Source organism: Manihot esculenta, chromosome 9 (genome assembly GCF_001659605.2).
Source record: "Manihot esculenta cultivar AM560-2 chromosome 9, M.esculenta_v8, whole genome shotgun sequence".
NCBI classification, from domain to species: domain Eukaryota; kingdom Viridiplantae; phylum Streptophyta; class Magnoliopsida; order Malpighiales; family Euphorbiaceae; genus Manihot; species Manihot esculenta.
In genome coordinates, this window is record NC_035169.2 from 10,743,234 (window position 1) to 10,754,961 (window position 11,728).

Genomic DNA, 11,728 nt, shown 5'->3' on the forward strand with positions numbered 1-11,728 from the left:
CGACTAATGACAATTTTCTGTGGATTTGATTCTTGATCAAGTGGCTTTCTATCTCCTTTAATTTTTTCGGCTGATCTACTATCACTGCTTTTGGTCTTACATTAATGATTATCGCCGATTATTGACTAAAAGACCTGAAAATTAACCGATAGATGGTGATAGAATGGAGAAGAAAGGAAAAAGGGCTTAACAAAGGGTGATTTGTATTTTATTAAATTTGACTTGTATTTTGTCAACCTTAAGATAATTCTATCAACCTTCTTAAAAAAAAGGCCGAGAAAAAGATAAAATAAAAAATTGGATATGAAACCCTTCCAATTTTTCATAAAATTAGATGCTTTTAAATTTACATCAATAATAAATGGCACAACATTGATGATCGGAAAGAGACGCTATATACAATTTAGGGTTAAGGAACCTAATCAACTACCCTCATTTGGTGGTTAATACGAAAATACCAGGAACAAAATCAGATGTTCTCTTGCCTTGATACCCCAAAAAAATGCAGTGTCCTGCAACAATATCCAAAGTAATCAATCAACAGAAAAGATACAGCAATAATAGACTTCTAATCAGCAATCATCAAAAAACAACTTGAAGTTGCACATTCATTAATCTTTTCAAGGCAAATGCGAAATGCCTAGAACCATTAAATGCTCAAAGACAATGGAGGCAGTTCTAATATGGGGCCACCCAGAAGTCGACACCTACATGCACCTAATTGCAGATATATTCATTAAGGCATGCCTAGAACACATAATTTACATGCATACTTCTTTAATAAGCTTTCATTAAACAATAGAAGATATCTGAAACAGAGGGTTGATATTGGATCAATTATGAAAATTGACTGACAGGGGCTTGATTCCAAACAAATAAGCACTGGACAGCCAATCTTAAGAAAAGAAGTGAACATGACTACTGTGAAGGGTAACATAAAACAATGGCTATTTAATTCCAGCAGGTGAAAAGGCCAGGTGCATACAATAATTCTTGTTTTAAGATTTAGATGATGGAGATGGGACTCCTCAGATCCCTTATTATAAAGTGATACCCTTGAATGAAATGTAAAACAAATCTATGGGTCACGATAGTAAAATATATAAGCGAGATAGACTAAGAATAACCGTAGATTATTACCATGCAACAGGTATAATAAATTAATTCCAACTACCAAGTGCATATATTTGAAGAGTAGAATTTTATAGAAAAGAAAGAACAAATAGGATAACAACATGCTAAAATCAATGACATAGCTTCTGCAAAATAAGCTTACCTCATCTCATCTTGCTACTGTACAGTTGCAATCTGTCCTCACTCAAACAGCCAAGTAAACCTTGGGTTAGTGTACTTGTATACTTCACATCACAAATATGATGCTTGTGAGATTTAAGACTTTGATCAAATTTGAAAGTTGGCAACTCTTGCAAGATCAATCCCAATGTTTCTTCATCCCCAGCTGCAAATAGTGGTTTTTCGTTCTCCCTGTCTACGATAACAGATCTAGGCAACTGAATGTTACTTACAGTGGCACATGAAATGCCCAACTGTTCATACTTATCACCCACTCTCTTCAAATGAAGATGGGAACCAAGCACTCCTCGTCCACTTATCGAGCAAGGAGTGAGTGATGACTGAGAATAAGCCATCTCATTGGTCATCTCGACTTTGGGACGAAATGTCACCACTACGTCATCACCGCTCAGACAATGAGCAAGGGATATACAAACTCCTTGATTTGCTGTTTGAGGAACCAAAGATGGCCTTCATAAAATTCAATTACAATCTTTTCAGAACAGACTGTCCCAATAGCCATTACTCATTATGAATAAAATTTTCCAAATATTATATGGAAAAATTCAATCCTGCAATGAGTTTAGCAAAAGAAAACAAAATAAACACTTCAAACTGCATTGTTTGAAGTTCAACAAACAGAAAAGAAAAGCATGTTAACTGGAAAATGATCTCATTAGAAACATGAAATTTGTGGATCACATAAGATAAGCCAACACAACCCAAAAATATAAAGGGAATAAACATAAAAATACTAAAATGCACAGGAAAGAGAGTTTTGGAATTCGTGCATTGATTATGGACCAAAACTAACATCATCTTTGAAGAGCAGAAGAATAAGACAAGTGTTTCATACCTTTTTCAGATCCATAAGAATAAGAAAAAAAACAGATGCCAAGTTTATACACACAACTAATAACATCTCACCTTTCTTCAGTACTGCCGAAGTTCCACTGGCATATGCCAATGGAGGAAGCAGATAGAAGCGTTCTAACACCAGAAGAAGAATTACTTTGAACAGAGTATAATGTATGGATTGGATTGTTTGTCAGTCCTGGACTTGATTCTACTGGTCCCCTGGTTTGACGCATATCAAATGCCAAAAGCAAGCCATTCTGAAAGGTAGCCCAAAAAAAAAAAGGTTTTGTGAAAGCTATCTAGAATAACATGGTTAACATTAAACAACATTCACTAAAGGGTTTAATACCTGTAGTCCAGCATACATGTAATATGAACTATGAAGATCCCAGCAACATGACCAAGCAGGACCCTGTAAATATGAATTTGATCAAATGAATTTACTGTAAAATGCTAATAACTAGATAGGATCGATTGTACTTTATCAATAATAACATCACGGAAAACAGTGCAAATAATGCAAAAATGTAATTGTTTTTAGTGCAAACAGTAATCCCATCCAATAATAAGCAAGGAAAATTAATAACATATCATAAGATCACTTGAGAAAGTGACATGGATAATGGATCTAACACTTACCAGTAAATCATAGGAAAGGATGACACTGTTGCTTTCCATACTGTAGAAAACAAGACAAAAACAAGGGTGAGATTGGTCCTTGGAGGATGTAAAAATAGATATGTCAGAAATGTACTTCAAGATTTGATTCTAACATCACCTAAGAACTGATAGTTTCTCGCCTAATGAAGCACAAAGCGCATGACTTCCATTAAAAGGAGAAATATGCAAGTCTTTTATGATTTTCATGCTAGAAGGAAGCAAAATATCTTCACTTTCATGAGGAGGTAGCAAGTTCATCTGAAAAACATAATTTAAAAGAAAGAAACTTCAGAACAGTTTTTAAGTAGCATATAATAGCAAAACCTGAGTTGAAGAACAGAACTTTACTTTGGTAAGTACATGTGACCCACCAATCTTAGGTAGCCTCCGAACAAGTAACAAAATCTGACCAAATGCATCTATATCAAATAAGCGGGCACCATCCACCTGCAACTCTCTCTACAACAATTTAAACTCAAGTTAATAATGTTAAATTGCAATTACACTTGATGTTATAAAACTTCGATTAAAAACAAAAATAAGAACTAGGGAAAAAGAAGAGATGGAGAAGAAAAGTTTCTTTATCTGAAAACAAGCACAATTGTAATGATAAGTTAGTAAGTTTATATAGGGACATGAAAGAAAGGTTTTGCAATGACATAAATTCAGGAAACTGCATATCATAAGACCCAAATCATTCATGGACTTAAAAAGCTCACATAATCCACAATTTTTCAGCCAATTTAAATATCTAGTTTCACTTTAACAGCATCGGAGATTAAATTCCAAATTCCTATTTCCTAGGACCACTGCTCATAGTTCAAGCAGCATAAATTTTCCAAAGATCACTTTAGGCCAAAGAGACGAAGACGACTTGTTTAAAAATGAGTATTATTTCAGAACTAACAAAAACAATGAAATATCTTACACAGTTTTGAAGATGAAGGAAACCTTGTTTAATGGAAACCCTTTAACATTGTTAGTTTAATATGTACATGGAATTTAATGATGGTAAGTTACGAATTTGTGTTCCAAATTGATCATAGTTCAAAGAAACCAAATACAAAAGAGACGGGGGAAAAAGCAAAGGGAATGGAGAGGAGGAAAAAGAAAGAGTCTTAAAAATTTAACCATCAACAGTTGCACTTCATCAGTACTTTTTCAGAATTCAAATTCAAAACTTTATCAACATAAATTGTATCAAAATACTATTTAGTCTTAAGTCACATTTTTAAGTTTAAAAAACCAAGCAAAGGTTATATTTCACTTTAGCCTGCTCTCAGGGTTCCAATTAGATTCCCTCTTAAGCAGCAGTTAGAAAACATTTGGTTAGTAAAATACATTTTCTTGCACTAGAATACCTCTGCTCTGTGCCTGCTTGCTTAGCTTCTGAAGATACAAAATAGAAAATTTTCTCATGTACAGAAAAAAAAAAGGGGGGGAGAGAAAATAAGAAATAGAGGTCTAGAACTTGACCTGTAACATGTTTTACAAAAGTTCAGCCATGTCTAAATGTACAGGCAGAGAAAAGAGAAATAAAGGTGAAAGAGAAGCATTCGCACCTCTAACACAAAAATACTAGACGATCCTCTGCAGCATAACTTTGAGTTGATAATTCCTTAAAAAGAAAGATAGTAAGAAAAAAAGGCTTATGTTAGTGACAACAACATATACTTAGCTCTTCACAATTTTTTTTTTTAAAGTTAACCTAAGAAAAGGTACAAAGACAAAGCAATTGAGAAAGAAAAAGAAGGAAGTGGCAATCAACACCACAAATTCGTTGCTCATAGTATCAACAATTACCAGATACTTACAATAACAACTGATTAAAATTAGAAAAATAATAAGAAATAACATGGACATCATTCATCTAAAAAGATGATTACCAGGTATTTTATGTCCTTGACTGTTCCTACCAGCAGTAAATGGCACATTTGACCTGCTCTGCATATCTTCTACTAAATGCTCCAAATAAGTAGTCCTCTACAAAGTCAAAAGTTTGAAATTGAAAACAAAGGCACACCTAAAAGGATATATAACACATAATCCAAATGAATTTAAATTTTAACATATAATTTCATTTCCCAAATTCATATTAATTGTGCACTTGAAATGCACATGTATTCCAAAGATTAGACATCTGCACCCAAAAATTCGTAAGACTTAATGAAATTATGGAAGATCCGTAAGCAGACAGCCACAGGACCAAGCGATTTAAGTACAACGTGCTCTAGAACTGGAATCTTAATCATAAACTACCAGTGCTTAAACAATAAACACAATGGTTAACAGCCAATAAGGAAAACTAAAAAGCTTTTGATAGGTGATGATCATGTGAGTTTCATCACTTTAAAACAAGTGAAGAAATATAATTGAAAGGTAAAAGTAATTAACACTCAAGCATACCTCCGTGAGCTGGTTGACCTTAAGTTGCAACTCAGCTTCTCTCTTTTGCCATTCAGATTCTTTTCTACACCAATCAGCACTCTGCAAGTGCAATCAGAAAATCATACATTTTCCATGACAAAAGACAAAGTAAGAATGTCTTGGGTTTCAAGGAAAACCAAGCTGCAAAAGTAAAGCATATTGAAAAAAATAGTAAGGCAAAAAAACAGTCTGTTTCTGTCTGATTCAGTAACCAATCCTACCTTCTTCTCAAGAGAAGCACATTTCACCTCCAGAGATCTAATTGTCTGCAAATAAGAAAAACAAATTAAAAAAAACACTTATTCGCGAATTTCTTCTTAAAATATCAAGTCAATGAGGATATGCAGTACCTTCTGCGATTCTTCATCAATCACAGCAATCCTTGGAGCAAAGAGCTTCCTCACATCCTTTAATGTGCATTTCCTGTTGCATTGAGGACACTAAAATGGGAATTATAAGTCAAGCAGAAATAAATATTATCAAGTCTTGATCACTAATAAAAACTATAACACACTGGCCAATACCTTTGCGGAACTTCGACTTTGTTTCAACCATCTACTGATACAAGAAAGTCCGAATATATGGCCGCAAGGAAGACAGCTATATTTCATCGCAGAACACAATTAGACAATTAACAAATCAGAGAACTCAGAAAATCACATTCAGATGCAAATTTCGAGTAAATTCCTAGAACTGAAAAAAAAAAAATTAGAACAGGCAACACAAATTAGAGAGAATGGAAGAGTACAGAAAGCTAAAAGCACCTGATGTGATGGTCCCCCTCACTGGTCCAAGCATCCATGCAAATAGGGCAAAAAAGCCCATCGATTTGAGTTCGATTCCACTCTCTTCCCTGAGAACTCTCAGCGTTCTCATCTGCAATCAACGAGCACGTCTCTCCTCCTCCTTCTCCTCCGTGCTCTGCTCTTCTCCGCTTACTTCTCTCTTCTTCAACACTAACTCGACCGGGATTCAAAGAGACATTACCTACAACCCTAGGCGAGTTTACAACCGGAATATACTCCTCGTCGTCCTCCTCCTCTTCGCTTTCCAAGTGATTTTCCGTCTCTTCTTCGAATTCAAAGCCAGGGTAGACGAATGCGGCATCGTTCTCTTCATCGGATTCGTACGGTTGGGCCATTAGAGCATGTAATTGGGAAAGCACGAGAGAGCAGATACTAAAAAAAACTGGCGTTCGCTTCGTTTTCAAGCTTTTATTAGGGAGGGAAAGTTGAAACCGAAGATACTTATAGCCTCATTATGTAATATATTAATACGACACCGGATTCGAGGTTGTACATATGAGCATAAAATTTTAGTGTGAATTATTTTAGGAATGATGAAAAGTAAATTTCATACGATGAAATACATATTTTAAACGTATTCTAAAATTTGTATAAAAGGAGATGAAATTGATAAATGATAATATTGACGTGATTTAATATATTTTAATTTTAAAAATAATTTAATACCAATAAATTAAAATATATTAATGACATGCTGTATATTTTAATAACTATATTTGAAGTTATAAGTTTTTTAATCGGTAATTATTTTATTTTATTGTGATTTTTGTATAATTTATAATGAAAATTTTAGTAATCAGATAGATTTTGAGTAGTCTTGATTAATCATAAATGTTTTGTAAACATAACAGTAGAAGTAAATATTTATTATTCCTCATCACCACACAAAATTTTCATTACATGGTCTGAAGATGAATACAGGTGCAATTTGTGAATTTCTTCACATTCCATGGAATTTCACTTGAATGGTCACCAAAAATAAAAATTATTTAGTTAATATATTTAAAATGAAAGCAAAAAGAGACACAGTCGATTAATTAATTAATTTAATATTACACTCATTAAAAAAATCGATAATTAAATTATGTCGATTTTTTTTTTCCATTTCACTGGGCTTGTGTTGAGAAGCGTTTGCATCTTCCTGCGTCGTTCCATTCTGAAACTCATTTTCTCGTGATTAATTCATTCAATTACCATAAATTAAATAATCATAATAAAGATTTCACATACTAATTAGTCACTTAAAAAATTAAATATTAGTTTTTAATATCACATGATTTTTCTGTAATTTATTTATCTAAAAATGACTCGTAATTAATAATAATTTTTTCTTTATTATAAGTACAGTGAATAAATGTTAAACTCAATATTATTATGATTTGAAATATAATTTAAATATTATTTCTTCCATTCTATTATTACATTGAAAGTTGGTTAATAATATTTTGAGATCTATAAAATAAGATTTACGGTGTACGAGTAAGTTTGGTCAGAGAATATCATGTCACTTCCCTTTTATTCCCTTTCCTTTTGTCCTTTAATGATAGATAACCGTCACCCTACTACAATGTCATCCATCTCTGTTACTCGGACCCATACGCACGGACGTGCTAGAGTACCCTCCTCTATTAGGCAGTCGTTTAATTTTCTCCAGCACTCATGCTGGTAAGGCTGCGAGGTGATTGGGCTTGCTCTTCTACCTCTTGTCATGTCACCAGGCTAGACTATCTTCTGGTGGATCTGCGTGTGTAGTCAGTCCGGCCTACTTTAGAGTGGCCTAATGGGCCTTGGGCCTTTATCCTTCTCCAAGGCCTGGCCTCACCCCGGGTGTGAGAAGGCCGACGGTCATCAAGTGCCCATTTACCTCCTCAGCAGTTATTTCATGAGTGATGAGGGAGTAAATCCTTAGACCCCATTATGATCGCACGGCCCGAGGGAGGCTTCTGTCAAAACGTCCCTTCTCTGCCTTTATTCATTTCAAATTCAAACTCTTCATTTCTCTCCATACTCTTCTTCTCACTTTGCTCTCTGTATTTCGTCTCTCTCATCTTTTGCGAAATCCCTTCAAGGTACGTCCTCTGTTTTCTCTAATGGTTGTCCCTAGACTTCTCGATGTTGCGAATCTGAGGTCATGCATCACCACTGCTTCCCTTACCAACTTCTTTTCTCAGGAATACCTGGATACCTCTCTCTATCGCATTAGAGCTCCTTTCCGCAATGAAAGGATCGTTCTTCTCGTTCCTCCACCACCGGGTTTGTTTGACTCCAGCGGGATCACAGTTTGGTCTTTTTTGTCAAGCAATGCGATTTTGGTCTGACCTTCCCCTTTTCTCCCTTCTTCATCGAGGTTTTCTATTACTTCGGAGGAACTTCCCATATGCTCTCCCCCAACTCCATTCTTTTTATGTGTTCCTTCGAATCTATCAGCTTGTGTTTGGTTTTCACTTCCTCTGCCGTTTTGTTTTCCACCTTCTTCTGTCTGGTCCGCGCTAGTCAGGAGTTCTATTACTTTGCTCCCCGGGGAGGGTTGTCTATTTTCTCGGGGTACAAGGACTCCATTAAATGCTGGGTTGAGGGTTTTGCGGTGGTGGAGCTGAAGGAAGGCTTGGGAATATCTTGGGATGTGGACCTCTCTTGGAGGGATGTCCCCCCAGGTTATAATGACCTTCCTCAGCTGCCCCTATTGGACCAGATCTGCCTTCTCCGACTGACCTCCGTTTCGAGAAAGTATGATGTCGAGAAGTGCATGTTCGTGTCCAGTCTTCAGGACTGCTAGGAGGCTAGTATTCGTCTGTTGATGTCTTATTTTTCTCTTCTGCCTTTTGCCTTTTTCCTGTATTTTGTTTTTAACTGTTAGTTATTTTTGTTTTTGTTTTTCGCAGCCTCTTTTGCACAGATAGACAAGATCAAGCCTCCAAAGAATTTCACAATGTCCAGGGAGAACATAAGGGCCACCCTAGAGGCCTTCCAGGTTGGTCGATTTGTGGCCAACGTGATCTGGGAGGTCTTTCACGCCATCTCTCCTCCTATGGCTGGCCGGACTACTTCTCCTGCCCCTGCTTCTTCTCGGGCTCTAGTGCCTGCTTCCAAGGGCTCTCACTCTGCGGCCTCGAAGGCTTCTGCTCAGGGCAGGACTCCGCGCTCCTCCAAATCCCCTGCAGCTCCAAAGCCCAAGTTAACCTCCATTCCAGCCTCTCAGGAGCCCATCACCATTGAAGAACCTACGGAGGGTGGTTCCAAGGGAGAGGCCAAGGTTGTTCCTTCTTCAATACGACCTAAGAAGGCCGCTGCTAGTAGTGCCATTGTTATCAGGGGCACCTCTGGCAAGCGAGTCCAATCTACCGAGGTCCCTCCCGAGGGCCAGGCCTCTAAGAAGGCGCACATAGCTGGGTCTTCCAAGGCCATTCCCCCTCCTCCCGCTGATGAAGGCAAGCAAGCCGTGGGACAGTTGTCTTCCGCCCCTAACAATAAGCTCCTCAACGCCACTGAGGTAACTCCTAGGCCCGCGGCTACCTCTGTGGCTGAGATGTTGAGGGAGAAGATATTTGACGAGATATCGATGTCTCTGATCCACTCTTCCTTGCTCTCGCCAGCCATTTAGCCTGCTCCACTAAGCAACAGGTGGCTTTTCGCTCGCGGTCCTGGGAGGAGCTGGGAGACAGCCTCCGAGAGATGCTCCTCATGGTAAGTCAATTTACCATTTTTAAGTCTGCTTTTGTTTCCCTTGTTTTCTAACTCTATTTGTTGCCTCCTTTTTGTTAGGCGCTTGGCATTTACATGGAGATCGATGCTCGAGATCAGTCCCTCCAGAGCTCGATGGATCAGCAAATTAATGAGGCCCGCTATGAGGAGAACATCGTGGTGACTGGTGAGGCTCGCAGGCACATAATCGACCTCAAGAATCAACTCAAGGACCTCACCAAGCGCTTGGGGGAGATGCGGGATGAGGTCAACAGGGCTTCTGAGCGGGCCTTTGCAGTAGAGTCTCAACAGGACAAGGCTTTGACGCAATTGTCTTCTTTGAAGGAGTCTTGCAGCGAATGGGCTGAGGCCCGGGCTCAACGCGAAAAAGCCCAGGCTCAGTGTAAGGAGGCAAGGGCCCAGCGGGAGGAGGCTTTGGCCCTGGTTGCTGTCCTTCAGCAAGAGCTCAACAAGCATGCTGAGGACCTAAAAGGCATGGCTTTGGCAATGGAGGAGTCACAGCTTCAGCAACAGCAACTCCGCCAAGAGGTCACTGCTCTGGAGGAGAGGTATTCTGCCCTACTGAGGGACGCTAGGCTTACGGAGGATAGGGTCCAGTTGGCCTGTGAGGAGCGCCTACAGGAGTACAAGGACTCTGCTGAGCTGAAGGCCAAGATTGAGCAGGCCTATGAAGTGCGACTTGAGGAGTATAAGGCTTCTAATGAAATGAAAGAGAAATTATATAACTCAGCCTTTTGCATGTTCGCTTCCGAGTTCAATCAAGGCCTGAAGGTAGCCAAAAATGCCCCCTCCACTCCGTTAGCAACCTTTCGAGCTTCTGAAGTCGACTCTAACGGCGAGGAGGTACGCTACAAAGAGGATAACAATCCATTGCCTAAAGGAGCTCCTCTCCCGCCAGCTGGACCTCAAGGGGAAGACACTGTAAATCAGCCCTTGAATGATCTTATCAGTTCGGACTTTTCTTCTGTATCTGTAAATAAATAGATAAATGAATAAAGATGTTTCTTTTTGCATACTTTGCCTTTGTATTTATTTTATGTGTTGCACTTTTATTTATTGTCTTTGACTTAGAGTTTGGATGTATGACGAATTAGGAATACGCAATAATAGTAAGTGATATTTCCCTTCAGCGCGTGCTTCATTTATTCTTATATTGCATTATTTTATTGCTTTCTTTGTCTCACCGAGCTGCTCAGTCCCTTTGGGCCTTAACTCATCTTCATTGTCTAACTTGTGAACTTCTTTTAACTTACCTTAACATAAAAAGCCTTAAACTGTATGCTTATTCAATAAATTCCTACTTACTTAACTTAATTAACGGACTAAACTGTCCTCCGCGTAACTTTGTTAAGTGGCTTGAGCAGGACTAAGAGCTTAGAATTTTGCTAATTATTTAACTCGTAAGTTTTTCCCATTCTCATGAGGGTATTTAAGTCATTTACTCACACGACCTCCTTAGTGTCGCGAGCTCGGATATATAATACTTAGTTTTTTTTTTGTGTTTATCTGACGAACTCGCTTGCGCTTAGAGGAATGACCCTCTTTACATATACATTTTTTCGTATGTGATGACTTCCTGGGCCTGTCCGAGCTGTGAGCTCGGACGCGTCATCGTTGGGTTCTTCTTTTATTTGATGTAATGATTAATCAAAAAATTACAAATTAAGTGCCATGGGCTATGGGCTTATCCAAGCTGCTAAGGATTCATCCAATCTATGAGCTCGATTGTTTTTCCACACTTTGGCTGCTTTTGTGTGCTTGAAGCCTGTGGGCCCCTCCGACTGGGAAGCTCAGCTTTTATATTATTATTATTTTTTCCACACTTAGTTTATCCTGCTAAATGTTCATATGTCGCGAGTTCGTCCGAACTGGGAGTTCGACTTTTGTTTTTGTTTTAGGCTTATTCACATGCTTATAGCCTGTGAATCTATTTGTGCTACGAGCTCGGAAGTTCGAAATTTTGTTTCCTACATTTGGGTGCC

General features: G+C 38.2%; 1 protein-coding gene across 1 annotated transcript; it reads right to left on the reverse strand.

The window, feature by feature from the left end:
* Positions 1-287: 287 nt before the first annotated feature.
* On the reverse strand, positions 288-6,448 carry LOC110622038 (E3 ubiquitin-protein ligase RFWD3). The gene is made up of 14 exons (XM_021766385.2): positions 6,003-6,448; positions 5,763-5,838; positions 5,589-5,678; positions 5,460-5,504; positions 5,218-5,298; positions 4,698-4,794; positions 4,374-4,429; positions 3,160-3,270; positions 2,930-3,069; positions 2,791-2,830; positions 2,501-2,563; positions 2,221-2,408; positions 1,277-1,764; positions 288-512 (listed from the first exon to the last, which is right to left on the reverse strand). The coding sequence occupies exons 1-13, from the start codon at positions 6,377-6,379 to the stop codon at positions 1,278-1,280; spliced, it is 1,851 nt and encodes a 616-aa protein (XP_021622077.2). The 5' UTR covers positions 6,380-6,448; the 3' UTR covers positions 288-512; position 1,277.
* Positions 6,449-11,728: the final 5,280 nt, after the last annotated feature.

Excerpts from the sequence above, each read along its gene's own strand:
- LOC110622038 (XM_021766385.2), bottom strand. The coding sequence starts at position 6,379 with ATGGCCCAACCGTACGAATCCGATGAAGAGAACGATGCCGCATTCGTC. Across the intron at positions 4,795-5,217 it reads AGGTCAACCAGCTCACGGAG|AGGACTACTTATTTGGAGCA; the intron begins GTATGCTTGAGT and ends TTGACTTTGTAG. Across the intron at positions 4,430-4,697 it reads TCAAGGACATAAAATACCTG|GAATTATCAACTCAAAGTTA; the intron begins GTAATCATCTTT and ends TTTCTTTTTAAG.